This window comes from Toxotes jaculatrix, chromosome 14 (genome assembly GCF_017976425.1).
Source record: "Toxotes jaculatrix isolate fToxJac2 chromosome 14, fToxJac2.pri, whole genome shotgun sequence".
NCBI classification, from domain to species: domain Eukaryota; kingdom Metazoa; phylum Chordata; class Actinopteri; family Toxotidae; genus Toxotes; species Toxotes jaculatrix.
The window spans coordinates 24,290,140-24,310,594 of NC_054407.1; the positions used below are offsets into that span (position 1 = coordinate 24,290,140).

General features: G+C 42.3%; 1 protein-coding gene across 1 annotated transcript in view; it reads right to left on the bottom strand.

Annotated features, from left to right (window-relative positions):
• adcy8 (adenylate cyclase 8 (brain)) overlaps nucleotides 1-20,455 on the bottom strand; it is a 60,406-nt gene that overhangs the window by 12,716 nt on the left and 27,235 nt on the right. Inside the window, exons 3-11 of the mRNA XM_041054924.1 lie at nucleotides 20,060-20,190; nucleotides 19,568-19,679; nucleotides 18,335-18,462; nucleotides 14,179-14,337; nucleotides 12,700-12,970; nucleotides 5,893-6,090; nucleotides 2,643-2,743; nucleotides 1,766-1,967; nucleotides 341-430 (exon numbers count right to left, since the gene is read on the bottom strand). Coding sequence (XP_040910858.1) covers nucleotides 341-430; nucleotides 1,766-1,967; nucleotides 2,643-2,743; nucleotides 5,893-6,090; nucleotides 12,700-12,970; nucleotides 14,179-14,337; nucleotides 18,335-18,462; nucleotides 19,568-19,679; nucleotides 20,060-20,190 — 1,392 coding nt within the window. The remainder of the gene's footprint in view (nucleotides 1-340; nucleotides 431-1,765; nucleotides 1,968-2,642; nucleotides 2,744-5,892; nucleotides 6,091-12,699; nucleotides 12,971-14,178; nucleotides 14,338-18,334; nucleotides 18,463-19,567; nucleotides 19,680-20,059; nucleotides 20,191-20,455) is intronic.

Genomic DNA, 20,455 nt, shown 5'->3' on the forward strand with positions numbered 1-20,455 from the left:
TTATGAACACACAACTTTCTTGACCCTCGGGAGTAAATAAGTCTGTGATGTGTATGTGCAGCGATACGTGACTCAACCCAGGCTTGGGGCTATAAAAATGCTGCTTGCTTACTGAGTCCATCAATTAGCTGTGTATTGTGTGAGCGAAATAACATAACGGATATTTTCTCCCTGACGTTCTGATGGCTCCATCAGTCGCCGTTGTCTGATGCGAGACCTCCCTCTGGGTGCGAGCAGATGTCGAAGATGTTTAATTCATCATTTTGCCGCTGTCACACAAGCGAAAAAACGCAACAGATGGACCTGACTGCAAAATTCAGACACTTCATTTAGTCGGTACCTCTGGGTAGAAGCAGATGTCTGGGATGGAGGCTGACTCGTTGTACGTCTGGTTCCTGAAGGTGCTGGACTTGTCGAAGTCACACCACAGCTGTGAGAGACCAACAGGGGGGTTTACTGTTTTTGTGCAGTATTAAACCGATGCTGATGCAGATCAGCGTAGAAATACCCAGAATTCCTTTTCATAATTTTTTTCATTAAGGCTTTAATCTTTGAAGATGCTCCTCTCAGAAATTCACGTCTGATTTGTGAGTAAAAACAGGTGAGATTCAGCTCTCGGCATGACGCTGCTCGTTTCTGACCTCTGACCTCTGACCTCTTAAAGAAATAATCAGCAGCACTTTCATATAAATAGACAGCTGATCTGTTATGGGAGGTTTCTGAGGGAAGCATTCTGGGAGTTCCTTCCTGCCACGTAGGAAGTGATGCAGCGAAATTTCTGATTTGTCTGATATAAATGTTTAGCTTCAAGTTACAAAGCGCTTTACAGGGGAGAGACATGAATCCTGATCTCCAGTGTCAAAGTCCTGGACACCAGTCAGACACTGCTGGTTGGTTAGAGATATTAACTTTAATAACTCAGAGTCTAACTTGATCATTTAAACAAATCCTTGTGACTTTTGTTTCTCCGGTTTGAATTTTTCCTTTTTGACTGACTGAACCTTTCCACAGCGGACGAGGCCTCAGGTTTGTATAATGTGCTCCGCTTGATGCAGCCTTGCAACACCGAAGGCTAATTATCAGCTAGTTTCATGTGCTTTAGTGAAGTAATGACTTGAGTCTTTTAGATGCCGCCCGCTGAAGAACAGAGCCGACGTATCTGGTAAATTGGGGTCGATGAGGTCGAGCTTTCACACAGTAAAAAATAAGGCTTTTGAATTAATGAATCTCAAAGTAATGAAAGAGGCTGTTGTTTGACTCTGCCACAACACAAACTAATCACATAATCCTCATTGTTTTGAAATTCGACCATGATGTAATTTAATGTAAAAATGCTTCAAACACAGCATCTTGGTGTGATTGGTCATAGTATGAAGTTGTTTCTTACATCTAACAGATATGATGATTTTTTTTTTTTTTTTTATGATATCCGAAGGCCTGATTTGGCAAAATTTATGGTTTTAATTTCAGTGATTTGCAGAATCGGTCAAAGGAAGAAACGTTTTCAAGAACCTTAAGCAAGTCCAGTTTCCTTTATATAATACTCAGAAAGTCTAGCCTAAAATACAAGCTTATATATATATATATAATTTCTAATCAATTTAGACAAAGACTTTGAAGAATGTGACTATTTTAGATAAAAATGATTAAAAACTCTAATGTTAAAGCTTTGGACAGTGAGACGAAGCCAAGTCAGAAAACATAAACACTGACTCTATAAATATTCAGACTTAAGTAATAATCTGGCACTGGAAACTGAACTCACTATATTGATCATGGCCGCCAGGAAGTTGATAAGGATCGAGACAAAGATGATGACATTTCGCGCGGCGTAGGTCTCGTTGATCCAGCAGCAGGCTTTGCGCAGGACCAGAGGCAGACACTTGTAGTCCTCCGCTGTTGTAACTAGGACCAGGCAGGAATGGAGGACGATGAGGACGGAGAACTGGATCACCATGGTTACCATCCTAGTAAAAAGTAAAGTAAAAGTAATAACAATACGATCAGCTGTGTGCTGAGGCCTTACACAACATGTACAGTGTTTGTAGAGAACTGGACTTTCTCAGCGCATTAAAGCAGGACAGAAAAGATTCTGACATACGTCTCCTCTGTCACCTTCACGTCAGAACGTGCAGAATTTTGTGAAATGCTGTGTCTCATATTTATGACTAGTTTAATTACAAAATCATGAGATCCATGTCTCATAATAACAAGAAAAAGATCCCATAACCTGCCAGTGTAGGTTGCTAGCTAGGTACAACTAACGCCTGTATAGTATATTAGTTATTTGGGGAGAACAAACACTCAAATTCGAGTGAAGAACACAAGACATACGTAGGAGACACAGCACTTCTACGGCAAAGACTCGTAAAAGCTGTATTTGACAAATGCTGTTGACACAGACATTGTTTAACCAAGCAGTGCTAAGGTATGTCCTTCCAGAACATTAGTAAATACTCATTTATCTTTGAATATGTATAATATCCTGTTTAAAAACCTTTTAAAATATGTTTTAGCATGTTAGAAAGACTAATAACTGATGATCTAAAACTTAACCTGGAAGTGTGATGGCTCTTTCACTCAGAGCTGTCCACCGTGTTGACAGTCTGTTTGGTTTTTTTTGTTTGTTTGTTTGTTTTTACCTGGCAGAGGGAAGCAGGCTTTGGATGGTTGTGATGAAGATGAGCACGATGAAGGCGCACACCAGGTTGGACTTGAACACCTCGTCCCTCATCTGGGAGTACTGCACCGTGAAAGGGAGGGAGAAGAGGGAGAGAAAGAAGGAGGAAGAGGAGGTGAGGAGAAGATGGATAGACGAGCTTTTCAGACAAACAGAGAAGACCGAAGACACTGCAATGCACCTCAAACACACCAATGCACTGCCACAGACGCATGCGACGGTTCAAACACAAGCGTTAGAGAGAGACAGGAGCTGGTGGGTTAGCTGAGGGGTCCTGGGGAAGGTGCGAAGCTGACAAGCACAAAGCTAGCCGTTAGCCATTAGCTGTTAGCCGTTAGCTATTAGCTGTTAGCCGTTAGCTATTAGCTGTTAGCCAAGTCAGAGAGACAAACTGAGAACGTTTCTCCGGAATAAGTGAAACTAAGGTGGGAGAGGGCGTTTGAAAGGCTAACTGAAACCTGAATTTGATAACAAACTTTTCTTTCTTTCAAAGCTTTCATTGGCCATTATCAACGCTAACAGTTCAACCATGGTAAACTGTGCTAAAATCAGTGGCAGTTAATAAGGATTTATTTAACAGCCCATTTTAAATTTCTGTTAGGTCCTTCCCACCATTTCCCCACATTTACCTGACGGCTGAGTTACTGCTTACTTTGCTTCAGATTCAGATTTTAATTTCAACATGAGATAAACATGGCCAGTGCCATGTATTGTCTATCATGTATCTATCTTGTTTTAATACCACAGATACGTGCTTACTTTTACTTCAGGAAAATTGAATTGCAGGACGTGGGACCTTGCTGATCTCTAAATGACCCAAACATTTTCACGTTGTCCCTCATCAGATGTTCAACAAATTACTCAACATTTTGAGATATGTGAGTTAGATGAGAAGATTTAAAGAAAGATTTAGCCTGAAAGCATATAACAAGCTGCTTAGTCTTTATGCTAAACTAAGCTTGTCGGATCCCATAAAAAATTTACTCTAAAAAAAAACAAAAAACAAAAAAAAACAAACAAAAAAAAAAAAACCTGCAGCTGAGCTAAGCTTTATTTTCATAATTTTTATGGACATAAAAGGAGGGAACCGTCTGGTGTTTCCTGAAGAAAAGCCTGAGCTGGTGTAAGACTCTGGACTGACGACTCGTCTGTCTGGACCGACAGCCAGACTCATCTCAGTCAAACTCTCCGCCCCCGTGACCCCCGCTGCCCCGTCCTCGCTCTGTCTCTTTCTCAAAGGGTGCTGGGAAATTAGCAAGAGGATGCTTCATGTTTTGTCACAACTTTGGCAAAAAAAAAAAAAAAAAATGAGGGAGGCCAACAGCAAATCACTGCACATTTACTGAAGAGGTTAAGAGGTCAACCAAAATATAAATAAGATTCTTGGAAAGGTTTTGAAGATGGCAGTGGGATTCATAGAGAAACACAAATGTGGAGGAGGAAACGGGCCGATGTGAAGGTCAACTCAAAGGTCAAAGGTCAAAGATGGGCTTACTCAAGGAACAAAAACATGGGCAGGAGGACAAAAAGCTACAGAAGTGCATTTCATTCACCAAAGGAAAAGAACGTCCAGAGACAGTTTCTTGTAAATCTGATTTCCACGTCTCATGATTATGACTTAGCAGCTCGTAATTATAACAGCATTACCTGTGGATTATCAACATTAAGGAATCAGTCAAAAGCACTGCTATCGGCTGTTTCACTGAAATCTGTTGCTATGGAAACAACTTGTCCAAGTTTACTCTTTGGCCAGCTGTCGGCAGTGAACACTGCAGCTGTAAATAAAGCCATTTTTCATAAAGATTAATTCAGGTGGATGTTATTATAGTGCTGCGTCATGAAATAATGACTTTTAATCATGTTGATCCTCTGTCGTATTTTATAATACATATTCAGTTGGCTGCACAGTTTATTTAGAGTTAGAAAACTTAGTTTAGCTTGTAGTCTCAGCTTTTTTTTTCTTTTCTGTATTCTGGGTTAGGGTTAGGGTTAGGATTACCTACCCTCCTGAGTGCGTCCTGATTGTGGTAGTCTGTTCTCGCAGTGGTCAACTCGATTATCTAGCTAAAAAATTATTTAAAAGAAATAAGATCATAATTATGAGATGCAAAGTCGTAATTATGTTTTATATATATAGTTATATTTTTTTGAGTGAATGCAATGCGCTCCCGTAAAAAGAAAAAGAAAAAAAAAAGTTGAACAAGTCAACTTTTTCCACAAGACTGTAAAAGGGTAACAGGTCCATGGCATGGACTTTTGGTCATGAGTAAACTGAAGGGGGTTCTGCAATCTCAGCAATCTCATGCTTTGTTTCAGAATTACACGAGTTGATTTAATGTCTGAGCACAATATTGTTGGCAGTAACTACAAACTAAAAAAAAATTACCCACTGAAAATAATGTGAGATTTGGGTCACCATGTTTATTCATGCACATTAGTGGAGTCTGAAGTGTGCCACTGGAATAATCGTAATTATATATATATATTTCAAATTTCAAATTTCAAATCAATTTTGACAAAGACTTTGAAGAACGTGACTATTTTAGATAAAAATGATTAAAAACTTTAAAACAAAAATGGAATAACAAAAGATAAAATGTCAAAGCTTTTAAAAATGAAATTTTAATTACACTGTAAAACTGAATAATTTCATCACTTAAAACCAGGAATAGAAAACGGAATTATTAATTTGCAAATTTATTGATCATTGTTTTTTTTACTCTGAATTTATCAGTGAATCATAAGAGTGTAAATTCAGTTTATAATATTTCTATAATCTGTACTGATTTATTAACAGAATATAAATTAAACCTTTAGTCTTAAAACTTTAGTCCATGATTATTCTGGCAACACACTTCGGACTTCGTACTCTGGAAGATCAAATGAAGGAAAGTAGTGAGCGAGAAGAAAACCCTGGACCAATAAAGTAAATTGTATTTCATTATTTTCCCATAAGATTTCACAGCATCCCTCGGTTTGTTTGTTTTTTTATGTTGCTCATGTAAGTACAGTAAAATAAAAAATAAAAAACCTGTTTAACACATTTACTTTTCTCTGTGATACCACAAAAGTATCTCAAGCGCCTTTAGCTTACTCATGATAGGAAGAAAAATGTTGGTCATTGTTTTGCTTCTGAAAAATCTTGATCTAGGAATAGATATGAGGAGGGAGAGAGAAAGAAAAAACAGTTATCTGTCTAAAACCCCAGCTACCTTCTCTTCCAGGCTGGAGTCTTTAAACATCAGTGAGAAAGGCTTGATATGCTCTCTTCTCAACTTATCGCCACTCCGTAAGTCGATGGCGCTCTCTATTCGCTTGTTAATTTCCTCAGGACCAGAGTGGACATGCAAAGCTTGTGCGAGATGGTTTGGAAGCAGATTTATCGAATTTCTCGTTAGGGCAGCCAGAGTCTAGGGGGAAAGCACATGCACATAGAATGAACCTGCTTGTCCCCCTTTTGTTTCATTCAAGTTACAAATGAAAAAGAAGAACAGACACAGTTACGTTCATTACATACACAAAAGAAAGAAAATTAAGGAAAAGGAAGAAAAGGGAAGACCAAAATGCAACGTTCGCTATCAGACAAACAGCTCGGAGCAAGTCATGCATCTCTCATTCACTCGCAGCACGTTCACTTTGCACTGATGTTAGTGGTGACACAGCTTGTAATTCAGCGCACATCATAACAAAGCTGTAATTTATGTCCACAGCTGTGATTGAAAAGGCGAAGGACTGGGGATGAAAACACAATAAAACACATTAAAAAACGCATTAAAAAATAAATAAATAAAGCAGGTGAAGGATAAAAAAAAACAGAGCTGAGAAAAAGTCAGAAGTATCAACCACTTAATCACTTCCCGTCTCACAAACAACAAAAATATACCACAGCTCTCTTCACTTGCAGTCATGTGCAGTCCATCAGCTACAAATCACACATACTCAAATCACTAATCAGAATTTTTCACATTTAAGTTCAGATCATTTCTGTGACAATCAGTTTACAGACATTTTGAAAAAAGATTTTTCTGAAAATCAGCCTTTATAGCAAAAACCTAAAGACCAAATTCACATTACAGTTTCACAGAAGACATGTCTGGCTAAACTGAAATATCTGATGTCAGCGTTGTTGAACACAAAGGAAAAGAAGATTGCAGCTTCATTTCCATGTGATGATGCTAGAGCTTGGATGAAAAACCATAAAGGCATCTAAACGTTGGTGGATTACTGATTTCAATTTAATTACAGGTGGAAAAAAAACAACCCCTCATGAACCTCAGTCTCCAGCGTCAGTCAGCTGTTCTGTATGCCCAACCACCCCCTTCACCCTCCTCCCTGAGACGCTGGTCATGAGCTCCTGTTCGTCCTGGTAGAGACGCCACTTTCACTGAACAGGAGCACTTTAGGTTAAAGAGATGAAGGATCAGAGTCATTTTCTCAGTCGCACAGACATTATCGCTCCAACATTAGCTGTGAGTTAAAGTTTGGTCTGAGCCCCACGGGGCCAGCAGCCGTTAAGCCGATTATGAGAGCAATGTGTGATGATGGAGATGTGTGTGAGAAATTCAATATATCTCCTCCCAACGCCGGCCGATCAAAAGTCTCCCCTCGTCCTGCTCAATCCAACGCGTTAACGGGTGAAATCCATCATACTGAGATCATTAAAAGCTCATTTCCAGACGTTTTCCGAATTGATGTTCTCATACAAATCTTGACTATGGGATGTTTTTCTTTCTCTCTCTTCCACCTGTCAGGGTCACTCTGGTCTTCACTGGCCATCATCACAGGCAGATTTAAGTCTAATCAGAGCTGCATGGAGATTATAGTGACTGCAGTTTCAGGGTTTATCGCTCAGTGTCTCACAAATGACATGAAGCTGCAGCATTTATCAGCGTCAGCAGAAAGATTCTCACATAGTCAGAGAACTCTGATATTCAGCTGCAACACATGTAAGCACCAGTCAAAGGACTCAGTTAGTCCACATGGTCACACAGAGCATTTGTTTTGAAGTTGTTACCAGATGAGCAATGCCAAAAGCTACTGAGGAAATAAAATGATATAAATGCACCTGTTTACACGTGAAACACTGGCTCTGCTTTCTGACCTGGAGGCAGATCAGCATGGTTTTCAGACAAATTGTGACATAATGAATGAATGAACGTGTGCGACAGCAAGTGGGATGTAAACAAATTAAAATCTGGACCTGAGAAGCGCTCCGTCTGCCCACTAAATGCTCAGACCTTTCCCAGATGCCTTTCTGCAGAGAGAATGAACTGAATGTAAATTGGCCATTTTTGCTCTCAACACAGCAAAGATAAGGGGGAGAGAGCTGAACTGAAGTTGAACTTGAACTTGACAAAAACCTCTGTTGCATATGAATGAAAACTCGTGGCCTGCGTGTCAAATGATTAACATTTCTGGAGCAGCCGCAGAAAATACATGAGCTTCATTATAATGAAGACAATTGGACGGCATTTTGTGAAATCACAAGAGCATCAAATACTTCAAATGTGTGTGTTCACGGGCGAATCTGTGGTGATGACATGAAGACCTTATTATCAGTTCATTTCAGAGTGATCTCAGCTCACTGTGCTGGGAACACAGTGAAATAACACGCTGCATATAGATTTTTAACGAGGGATCTGCAACCCAAACTAAGTCTGATGGATGCAACTGGATTTCAACTTGAAATACTTTTAAATTATTAACCTTTCATTTTTCGACATCACCCACAGATTTCCACACTGCTGTGAATTTCACATATACACATTTGCTGTATATATATTTTATATATCCCCGTATTTACAGAGATCCCATGGAGCTGTGTAACATGCTTTGGTACTGACATGGACCGTCTTCTGGGACCGGCAGGGTCTGACATGGATCTCAGCAAAGAGGGTGCAAGTCCTTATCGGCAGAGTGGATCTAATACCTCACAGACCACTTTATAAACATCAATGAGATACCTGCCCTCAGCCATCCGCTCATGACACAAGGGCTCAGAGGGGCCCGTGCTACGAGCCGTGCTGCCATGATTGTTTTTGACGTGCACGTCCCTGAAGAAGAATATGGCCTAAAGGGCACACGCTTCCATCTCTGACATTTCTCTTCTTTATATTGGCCGGCGTGATGCTGCCCGGAGCAGTGGCTGTATGGGAGCGGCAGTATGGGGTTACATATATGATACATATTAATAACACAACACATTCGTCTGTTGGAAATGCCAACATATGATGCCAGGAAAAGGGCAAGTGGAGGTGGGGGGGCGATGGTGAGATCAGACAGAGCGAACACATACTGTAATGCCAAAGGATTTTCATCAGCTGGGCGTCTCACATGTCTGGAAGTGTGACAGATTAACCAGAAAGCAGAATTCGCTGCACCATGACTTGGTGCTCTTCAAAGGAAAGCGAGCAGCCGGTTATGTGAACCACAAAAAAAAAGCTGCGGGGCAAAACAAGGATCTGGACCAACACTCAAGTACAAAGTGAGATCTCTCGACGACGACTGGCTGAAATTAAAATCGGTGTGTATGTTATGGGATATATTCCCACTATGTGACCTTTCATGTGGCACCAACAACATTTTCAGTGGGCACCTCCAAAACTCAGAGATAAAGATTTAAGACTGCTACTGGGCAGTGTAACAGAGCACGGAGTATGTCTCCATAATGTATGAACGGAGCGTCCAGAATGAGACTGAGCGGCCGTGTGCCTCCGTCGGCTCAGCTGCCTTTTATTTCAAACATTAAAACAGATTCTCTTCAGCAGAACTAAAAGCAAAAGGCTCTGAAACCTGGCTCCAACACACAGGCCGAAACCAGACAAGCCCATTTCTTCTTGGCCCGGATTTCACGGTTTAGAGACACTGAGTAAGTGGGTCTTCTGAGGAAACACACAACCTCCTTTGAGGTGAAAACGCTGTGACAGTGCTGTGCATCATGGGAGCCAGCAGGCACACAGTGAAGCATGAAAGAGGTAAAGACAGAGCCACTCAGCCGGGACAGAGAGCCCACACAGAGCTGGGAGTCTAATTTCAGGGCTGGAGCCGTGAGGATGAATCTTCTGGGTCTGGTAACGGCGATCGGTCGAGGACAAACCAGAGTTTCCACAATCACAGCGACGGACAGGATATGATGTCATTTATTCAGTGGTTATCAGTGAACCTCACGATGAAAAACAGGAGGATACCAAACAGTGCTTTATGGCAGTTATCAGCACAGAGCTGCTTACTGGTGTCTCACTGATCTACCTGTAAAGAAGAGGAATCACCTGTCGTCAGTTTGTCCACTGGCCTGACCCACGTTTCACTAAGCTTCTACTTATTCCACACGGATGTTGTTCACAGTTTAAGATCAAATGAATGACTCTCCTGTAGTGAAGATAAAACACACACTGCTACATGACTGAACAAAACTACAACACACACACTGTCTGCTTTCCACACACACGCACGCACGCACACACACACACACACACACACACACACACACACACACACACACACACACACACACACGCACACACACACACACACAGCCTAATATTCTACCTCCTCAGTCCAATGATGCTGAAAACTGAAACAGACCAACAGGAAGGGAGGACGGGGACCCGGAGGACAGAAAATCACCAGAGTGGGAGACGCTCAGCTCCAAGCAAAGCCATGCAACGACATAAAAGACACTTCAAAACTCCTCCGAGAAGCCTTTGATATGCAAAGAGCCACTCTTTGCAGTGACTGTCCTGACAGGCTTTCATTGTGCCAGAAACAAAGAAGCGCCACTTTTCAGAAACAACATTCCTCTGAATCCAAACGCACGGTTTCATCAAATGCTATAAGCTCCTGACAGGCTCGCCGGGGAGAAGGAGCTGCACACAGCTCATATATATACAAGAGGTAACACAGAGTTCACTGTGAGCTCGTGGCTGCAGGAGATCAAACAAAAACACTGTGCCTCTGCACATTTGTCACCAGCGAAGACAAATTTTACTGAGTACGTGAGGGAAAAACTGATTTATCGCCTTACACTGCAGCCACAGTCTAAAGACGTAAAGATATGCTGATACAGTGATTAGTGCTTAAAGTTTTTTTTTAATTCAACAGTTGATTCAAGTTAAAATTTGGCAACTGCGTCATAGTTTTAAAATGGATTTCTGAAGTAAAAATAGGAACCTGTAAACTGTGGAGTCTTTTACATCAGAAATGAAGGACAGGTAGGTCCGACTCAAACTCCTGTTGATACAGACCTTTATGAATCTCCATCCAGCGCTTTGAAACAACCCGCCAATGTATCTACAGTCAAATATGGAGCTACATGATCTCTCTCTCCCTCCAGTGAGACTTCTGAAAGGGTTCTGATGAGACCTGGTGAAGCAAAACAGCCTGGAGGAGAAGCAGCAGGTTGTAGAAAGTCACCGGTTGGTTCTGCTGGAGGAACACTGAGTCCCGGCCAGGCAGCGTGTGTTTGGTGCTGGGCGTCCTCCAGCAGCGCAGGACTCAACAGCTCGTCCCCTCAAACCCATCTGGGGATGCAAATGTGGCCTGAATATGCAGCTTCATCCCCCTCCAGCCTGAGTTATTATGTATGATGACACGTCTGTGAGTGTGGGGGGCTGCAGATACCTCCATGCAGGAGTCTGTGAATGACACTCAGGAAAGTGAATATAAAATAGGGCTGACCACATGGTGAGCGGCCCACCCTGAACCTTGTCAGCTCGCCATCCACAATTATAATACCAACCAACCGTCACCTCAAGTAAACATCAAGAATTAAAGGTCGTATGCCTCAGCAGGATTTAGAAAAACTCATCCATGCATTTGTCTTCAGTGGGCTCGACAGCTGTAATGCTGATCCTCAGAGACCTGCTGGTGATGTAAGGCTTCAGTAGCCCTCTAATCTAGACAGGTGCCCACACGTGCTGTTCTAAAGGTGACAAAGACCCTGGATTTGTATTCTGAATTCTTTAGTATTTGTGGCTTTTCTGTGTCTTTACATTGTAGTAGACTGAATATCTTGGGAGTTTGGATGGTTTAACAAACTAAAAGCTTGAAAAGGTTCTGGGGAAGTACGACTTTTCTCTCGTTTCAATCGAGAAAATCCGCTCCAGATTAATCAGTTATGAAAATGAGTGTTAGTTGCAGTCGTCCAGTAAAATTCAACATCATCTGCATAGCAGCTATTAGCTATAACTTAAGGTATTATCTCAGCACGTACAAAGCATGAAAAAAGGTCCCAGAATAGAACCCTGGGGAACACCACAAAGCTGCACGCACACATCTGGGATTGTGTGCATGGCTGCTAATCAGTGCTCTTACTGTCATTTTACGTTGTGGGTCAATTCCAGACCCTGAAGCCCCCAGATCCTGAAATTACTTGAGAGAATGTGTCTTGAATTTCCAGAAAGAACAGCTCAAACCCACACCCCATACACATGGTGCTAAAAAAAAAAGAAATAATAAATTAAACCAAAACGTCAACATGAAGCCTCTGGAGGCTGATTTGTTGTCACGGGCAGATGGGAACACAGATAAATGAAGAAGGGATGAGGAGGATGTGGATGTTTAAATGGGACATACAATCAGAAGCTCGTCATCCTCACAAATACGCAGACTGGCACACAGTGAAGCGTTACCACGGTAACACAATCTCTCCGCTGAAAGCCCTCCACTTACTCCCAGGAAAACAAAAAAAAAAACAACAGGCGACACAACTGAGAAGATCCCGTGTACTGCAAAGAATGTCCATCTTAACAAACCACTTCATCCCACAGTGAAGTTAAAGCAAAACAAAGGACGAACTACAGGGTAAGATTATTCAGCTCGTTTGGTTAACAGCCGAAAGATCTCGGTCGAGGTGCCATTTTATCACATTTCCTCCTTGAAATGCAGTTGTTTACCACCACGTTTGAATACAAATACAAGTTTAATCCTCAGTTGCAGAACAAGTTTGTCATTAAGACAGACCTTCTTTCAGTGTGATAAAGTGCAAAACTACTTGAGTTACAAGCAGCGGCGGGACTTACGTTCTGCTTCCCCACGATGTTGTCGAAGGGAAGCTCAGGGCTCCAGGACGCCTCGTTGAAGGTGGCGCTGCTGGCCCGGCGGTCGGCCGAGCTGGCCGCCTCCTTCATGATGTCCTCCGGCAGGGTGAGCAGACTCTCCTCCGGCTGCTTGATAAGGTACGTCTCAATGTTGTGGCGGCGGAGGAAGTCGTTGCGGTCCTTCCCGTGGCCCTCCTCCACCTCATAGTCACCGTTTAAACAGTCCAAAGCGGCTTTGGAGATGTGGATCCGCCTGAAACAAGACAGGAAATGTCCAGTCACATTTATCTTTAATTTAGAAAAATCCAAAAGCTGCATTAATTGATTTTTGTCCAGCAGGCAGCAGAATAACACAAAACAAAACTCGCTCCGTCACCTGTTAGTGGAGGGCAGAACCTGGAGGAGCAACAGAGAGCAGAACACCAACACAACAAGAAACACACACAGCACTGCGGCTGTGACAGAGACACCTTCTGTCAGAGAAGCAGTGCAGGTGTGGATGAAATCCTGCACAGTGTCAGGTCGGTGGCCGCGTGTCTCTGAACTCGATGAAGCTATACATCATCCGACATCATCAAACCGTGCAGAGAAACTGCAGCTTCATCCATCTGAGTTACGCAACCGAGTTCATTAAAGGGCATGGGTCAGGGTTACAGTGTGGCTCAACAACAGACGCTGGCAGGATATTTAACACCAGCAGTTAAACTAATCCCACCCTGCCTCTTTAGGCCAAACAGGAACATTAGAGTGAAAAAATCAGAGATAATTTGGCAGAAAAATAATAAAAGTGATGACAGGAAAACATCTCATTAACATGAGCTGAACGGCCCAAACAAACACAAATTCACTCCTTTATTTCCAAAGGAAATCTGCTGAATCTGCCAAAACATTTATCCTGCAGAAACTCTCTCACTGAATTAGCCACAGACTGATATTTAGTTTTTCCTGGTCGGGCTCTGAGGCAAAAAAATCTTTCACTACAAGAGAAAATTGATGTATATTTATCTTTAGTCTGCGTTCTGTCAAGTTTACTGTAAGACAAAAAGTGTTTTCGACTAAACAACAACCAAAATACCATCTTGCTTTTATCAGTGTGCACAAAAAAAAAAAAAAAAAAAATCAAAAACAGTAAAGCAAGCCAAAAAAAAAAAAACTGACAAAACTTTGTAAGAAAAATACTTTAAACCATGAAGAAGAACTCACTGATCCTTTTATAAAGCCTGAATTACTGTAAAGATGCTTGCTTTGTATTTACTTACTATTTACCTATTGCTTGAAAAAGCAATAGTGACCCTGGTGGTCTAATGGTGTAAAAACACAAGCGTCATTTCCTGTTACCCCTTGATTCAGACACTGATCTAAAACAGGCACTATGAGAAAACGTCACACGTAAAAATCCTTCAAAAAATTAAAAAAAAATCACCGGGGCAGGTGAAGTGCAGGCGGGTCTCGTTTACTCACCCTGGGATCCCTCCTGACTCCAGCTTGTTGGCGATGTCCACGTCCCAGGACCAGACATCGAACTGCCACTTCCTGAGTCCCAGCACACCACACAGCACCGAGCCCGAGTGGATCCCGATACGCATGTCGATGTCGTGTTTCGTACGTGACCTTACGTATCTGGAAGAAACACGATGAGCCTGGTTCAGATTTTTAAAAGTCGCTATCAGAGGGACCCAGGAGGTTCTCTGACAGCAAACTGCTGATGATGGAACATAATAATTAATAAACAAACATAGTTTCACAAACGTATATTTTCAGCATTTTGCATATTTAGTTTCGTGCTCTCCAGTTAAAAGGCAGATGTTTTGTCTAATATATTCCAGGGGGTAACTTCAGGTCACTGTGCACAATACAGTGTGTGTGCGCATTAATTCAGCAAATGAATATACTTGAAATTGACCTTTGGCGAAACAGAACACAGATAACAGTGACGGACAAGCGCTGTTCATAAATCCACCACGAAGCGAACAGGACACATTTCACGCGTATCAACGAGCCCAGAAAAGGGAGAAACGTTTTCAGCCCACTTTTCACACTCGTTAATAAATTTGTTTCTCATTTCATACTTTATTACCCCGGAGCACAATGAAAGCAGGGCCGACTGAGGCTGATGAAGGTCTGTGACAGAGCGCGCGCACACGTATCTCTGACTCTTGAGCTGCTGGATCCAGATCTGCCAAAACTACTCAACAGTGATCATCATTATCATTATTTTTTATTATTATTAGCTCAGTATCACTGTTTTAATTATCACTATAACAACCAGTCTGACAGTGTCTGAATCCAGCTGTGTTTACAGCTGTTCCTGCTCCCTCTGTGTGGGAGGTTTGGATCCACACTCAGGTCTTTGCTCCTCGTGGGGACTGTCGGGCTTCTCTCTATAAAACCGTCAGGTCCTGGCCACACTCTGTAAACTGCCTTCAGATAATGTATGTTATCGACGGTCGGTATATAAATAAAACTGACTTGAAGTGAATTGAATTCCTGCCTCCCGGTCTCATTTCACACTTCATAACAGCAGTGATGAATGTGAGGTGAAAGGCATCCTGGGAGTTTGTGACAGGTGCTTAAAGTCAGTCGACTGCTGAACGACACCTGGGGCTGGAAAGGAACTCGAACTCAAACTGCAGCTTGTCGTGATGATGATGATGATGGTGATGATGATGTGATACTTTATTGACTCAGCAGGGAAGGTCTTCAGAGGTCAGAGGTCAGACACATCCCCTGGATTCAGTGATGTTAATGCAGGTGTGTATTTAAAAAAAAAACTAACTCAGAGTTAGAGTGAAATCATTACGACGGCTGTGACCTCTGTTAACTTCGCTCAGACCTTTTTCAAACTCTTTTGTGATATTTCACCTTTTTTTTTTTTTGCTTGACAGCATCAGTGAACTTATGAACGCAAACCGAGCAGAGCAGCAGTTTGGAAATGGCTTGGCAGTGACTGCTGGTTGATGTGTAGTCTTCATGTTTCTGTCGCTGTTTCATACGACAGCTTTATTTGGAATTCAGCTGTATTAAATGACTGAAGATGTGGGCACAGAGAGGAGGAGAGAGGCACGCAGGACGCTCCACTCATAACTCAATATGTTCAACATCCAACTTTCCCACTCAGGCTTTTTATACACAGACTGAAAATGTGCAACACTTCCTGCAGATGTTTCAAATTAAAAGCCTATGAAGAAATTGGGGGGGGGGGGGGTGACACTGCGGGGGGGCTGTGTGCGTTGGGTCTTTGTGCGCAGTCATAATCAGCTCACCTCTTGTAAACATGAACACCATCATTAGAAGAATATAAAACGAGGCAGGCCCATATGAGAGTAGAGTGCATCCAGCAGGTTATTAGATCAGCAGAAAGGCAGCTATTAACCTGAATGTATAAACAGTGTGTTACACAAGAGTAAAGCATAACGTTATGTAATAACAAAATTGGCCGTCTGAGCCGTGGGTCAGAGTGTTTGCTGAAGCAGACAAACCTGCTTCTGGCCTTTGACAGCAGATGAAGACGGTGACGAACGTCAGAGCAGGGACCGAGCGAGCGACAGAATCTCTCAACGCGGTGACCCCTGTCAGCAGGTCAGACGTAGCACAGGAAATCCACGTTCTCCCCCTCAAATCACTGAACTGTGCTCGTTTCAGACGCCTGGCTCCCATTTTTCTCTCATGGTTCGAAGTCAGATTCACAAAACTTCTGAATAATTTTCTGCACAAAATCAGGAGCGAAAGTTTTGTTCCCCATCACTTACATTAAAAGCAGATAGAAAAGTGATATTTGAATGTTCAGTATGAACGGGAGGAACATAACTTCAGGGTAAATGAGTGTTTTCTCTGCCGTGGAGATGCACAAACTATCTGTACATCGCTCATGTGACAGGTTCAAGTCCCTTGTGAGGCCACAAAATTCTCTTAAATCACTTTCACATGGCTCTTTAGAGCTCCTCTGTTTGTGACTTATCGCCACTGACTGTCTCACACAGCTGGCACTGGAACAGCTTCTCAAAGTTAAGAACACATTTCCCTTAAATCCACTGGACTTTCACTCCCTTCACCATCTACCAGCATCAACAACTGACATTTTTTTTTTAGCTATTTCAGTTTCTGTAAAGCATTCGGCAGATCAGCGCTTGCCTGTGATCAGCTCGCCGTATTGACATAATAGTAAACAGCACCAATCTCTCAGCTTATCCAGCTCTAATCCCTCGTTTTCCTTTAAACATCAGGCCTCCTCTCCTCGCTCGCTGTCACGCTGAAAGCGATGCGACGGGACCAAAATGTTACTGTGACAGAGATGATAATCGAAATGAAAATGCCTTGGCCTTTAAAAGCACAAACCCCAGGGTGTGTGAACCTTAGTGGATCCAGTATCTGCAGAGAGACTGTGTGAGTGAGTGATTGGAGACTTTATTTCTGCTGCATCCCTCCTTCCTGAAGATCACACAGTCAGTTATGTGTCAGGATTCATGAGTTTATGAGATCTGTTAAACCCTGTTGTGTAATTTTCAAAACTGTGATCCATTACTAAAAATAACCTTCTCCCATCTCAGTGCTGCACGGATGTGTCATATGGTTGAACTCTGTAAGTGCATGCATTATTTGTTACTGATATTCCACAGAAACACAGCCAGAGGCAAATTCCTGCAAATGTTGCAGAGAAGTTTCTTTCAGACCTGTTGTACTGAGTACCGTGAGAAACAGGATGAAAGAAATTTACAGATAACAGCACTTCCGGGAAAAGGCTTTTTATTTTAAAGCCGATTCCTTTAAAGTGAAACAGCTCGGGTGTCCTGCTTCTCTAATTCAGAATGGTTGCAGGAAACAGCTGTCTTATGTCTTATGTCTATAAATCCATTTAGAAATCGTCGAAAAAAAAAAACGATCCTAAAAGTTCAGTGCAAACAGAAAATCTGACTTTTACGGTGCAGATTCATCAAACTTTCAAGAGCTAGAAGCTTGAAAACAGGTTCAAAGAGCAGCCGAGCCAACCTTACTGACTCCAGGGCAACATCACTGTACTGTACAGTTCCACTTTGCATCACCCAAAAGCATGATGGGAACTTTAGCTCCAAAACACACAACATGTTTATAACACAGGCCATAGGACCATCACAAATAAACATCTATAAATCCATTTACAAATCACAGAAAGAAGACGCTCCACGTCACTCCCTGAGTATCACAGTCACCCAGTGACAGCTGTTTGTTTGTACGTCCATCGCTACGCTGCAAACAGACAAACGCTGCTGAAGCATAATGTGGCATAAAAATAACCGGGTCGCAGCCCACAATAAACAAACAGGAAACTGAGGGGAAAAAAAAGCCTAAGGTTCAACAGGTACATGGATTTTTGTTCACCAGGTGGAAGAAAAACAACAAAAAGAGCTGACAAGCACACAGCCACCACGGATGGAAAGCCAGGGGATTGTTTAAATCATTACAGGTGATCCTGTGAGGACCATGGACGTCTGTGTGAATGGGTTTCACGGAAACATGTCCAACAGCTGCTGAGATATTTCAGTTTGTCCCCTGAGCGTGTGACCGGCCAGAGTCCCCGTCCCTGCAGCTGTGAGGTTAAAAATAATGACAGTGATTGAAACAGAATGGAAGGAGACAGTACCTGATGGTTTTGATCATGCTGAGGCCCATCTCCACACAGCAGTGGGCGTGGTCCTGCCTGGGCTCAGGTAGACCAGACACACAGTAGTAACAGTCTCCCAGGATCTTTATTCGTAGACAGTGGTGCTCCTGCAACAGAATGATCGGATCAGTCAACAGGCAAACAAGTGGCGCTCTATCTACAGCAGCAAGTGTTAGCGCACAACGAATTCATTAGTTTGCCTTTCGACAGAAGGATACGAGTAAGAAAACATACCACATGTGATCTAAAATAGAAATACTGGAGAGAAATATCATCTGAAAATTAAAAAAGATAAACCAGAGAAAACAATTTCCGTATCGGTTTGGTTCTGCATGAAGACGCTGACTATGAAATCCTGACTGACAGAGCGTGACGGTCTGAAATGCTCTTCAGTCTAATAACAGACAAACACACAAGTCTCACGGAGTGAATGCTGAATCAGTGATTTACTCTGTTGTTGTTGAAGAAAATATTTATTCAGTCCAGAGATCTTTATTTAACTTTGGCAGCCCTGAGAGGCGGCCACGGTGGGTCAGGCAGGCGGGTCCGGGAGTGTTTAAAGAGCGTAGCAAACAAACTGTTTTAATCTGATCAGGATCTGTCTGAAGATGGAGGACATTTTGGATCAAAAGCTGGTAAAACAGAAATGAGCCTTTCGATATGTAACGTTCAGCATCAGTTAGCATCAGTGGTTTTCATAATCTCCTCGAGGTTTGGGAATGTTTCCATTGAAAGTTTGTGGTTTTGTCCTTGGCAGGACGAACGTGCTGGTCAGTTTGAATTCAGTGGATTCCAGTGGCCGTTTCACGAGAACATCAAGGTGTCATCAGAAACCTTAACACAGCCAGTTCACCTTTGTTCTCACCTGAAAAACTCTTCAATGGGCGCTGCTCATTAAAGAGCCTGTGAAAACGGACACTTGAATGTACTGGAGAACTGTTATTTCTTGGAAAACACATTAAAAATGTAAGATGTAGACAAGATATTGGGTCATTGACTTAATTGTCCATCCCTCAGGTCGGTATGCAAGTGGGCTCTGTGAGCCCTGAGCAGTCTGATGCACACTGAAAAAGACTCTGTTCTTTGTACAAGACCAACATTAAAGCCTGGGTGAGTGTGTGATGGTGAGAAGTTAGCTTTTGGTTTATAAAAAATAAGTAAATAAATAAATAAAATAACAGTGATACATGCATCTGGGGTGGAATCACTTACGTGTGCGAGGCGGTCAAAGCGTGCAAAGAGTTCATTCAACATTCGCACCAGCTCCTGCGCCGACAGCGTCGTGGAGAGGTTTGTGAAGCCTTTAACATCTGCGAAAAGAATGCTGAATAAAATACGGAAATGTCACTTTGATATCCAGGTCAGTTCTTTCACACCATTCAAATACTTAATGATATTTAAATTTTGCATTGACTTTGAACAGCCATGAAGATCTGTGAAGCGTTCCTTTCACTCAGCTGCTACCGGTTTATCTTATCTATGAGTTTCTACTGTGACTACAGCTCAGATTCATTTTGAGTGGTTGTAGCAGGAAAGGAACAGGAGAAGCTAACAACATCTGTAACGACTCTGTCTCATTGAACCGGTGCACAGGTCTAACCAGCTGCTTCACACCTGCGTGGGTGTTTGTACCCACTTTAACCTGTGCCCAGGTTAGTTTCACTGGAAAGTAAACTGGCATCCGGAGTTTGATGTGTGCCTCACCTGACATTCTCGTAGCGGTGGATGTAGATTCTGTGAAACTGGTGTTGGAGGTGTTCATCCTCTACATTTGTCATGTCGTTGATCATTTCCAAAACTACAAAACGTGGCAGGACTGATAACACCAGTCTCTCCTGTTGGGGGAGAAAAATGAATTGTATTAGGATTAAACATAATCAGGTATATGGCTGCACTGCAAAAACATGATGCGCAGTGTAAAAATATCATCTTATGTCATATTCGTCTGTTTATAGTGTCTGAAAAGTGCAGAAAGACTTTCTGTCACAAGTTAATGTTTCCAATATAAATCAACACCAGGAATTTTCTTGGACAAAGTGAAATCTGCCTCCTCCTCCTGTCACAGCGACGCCTCTACAGGAAAAGAGCTGAAATCATCTT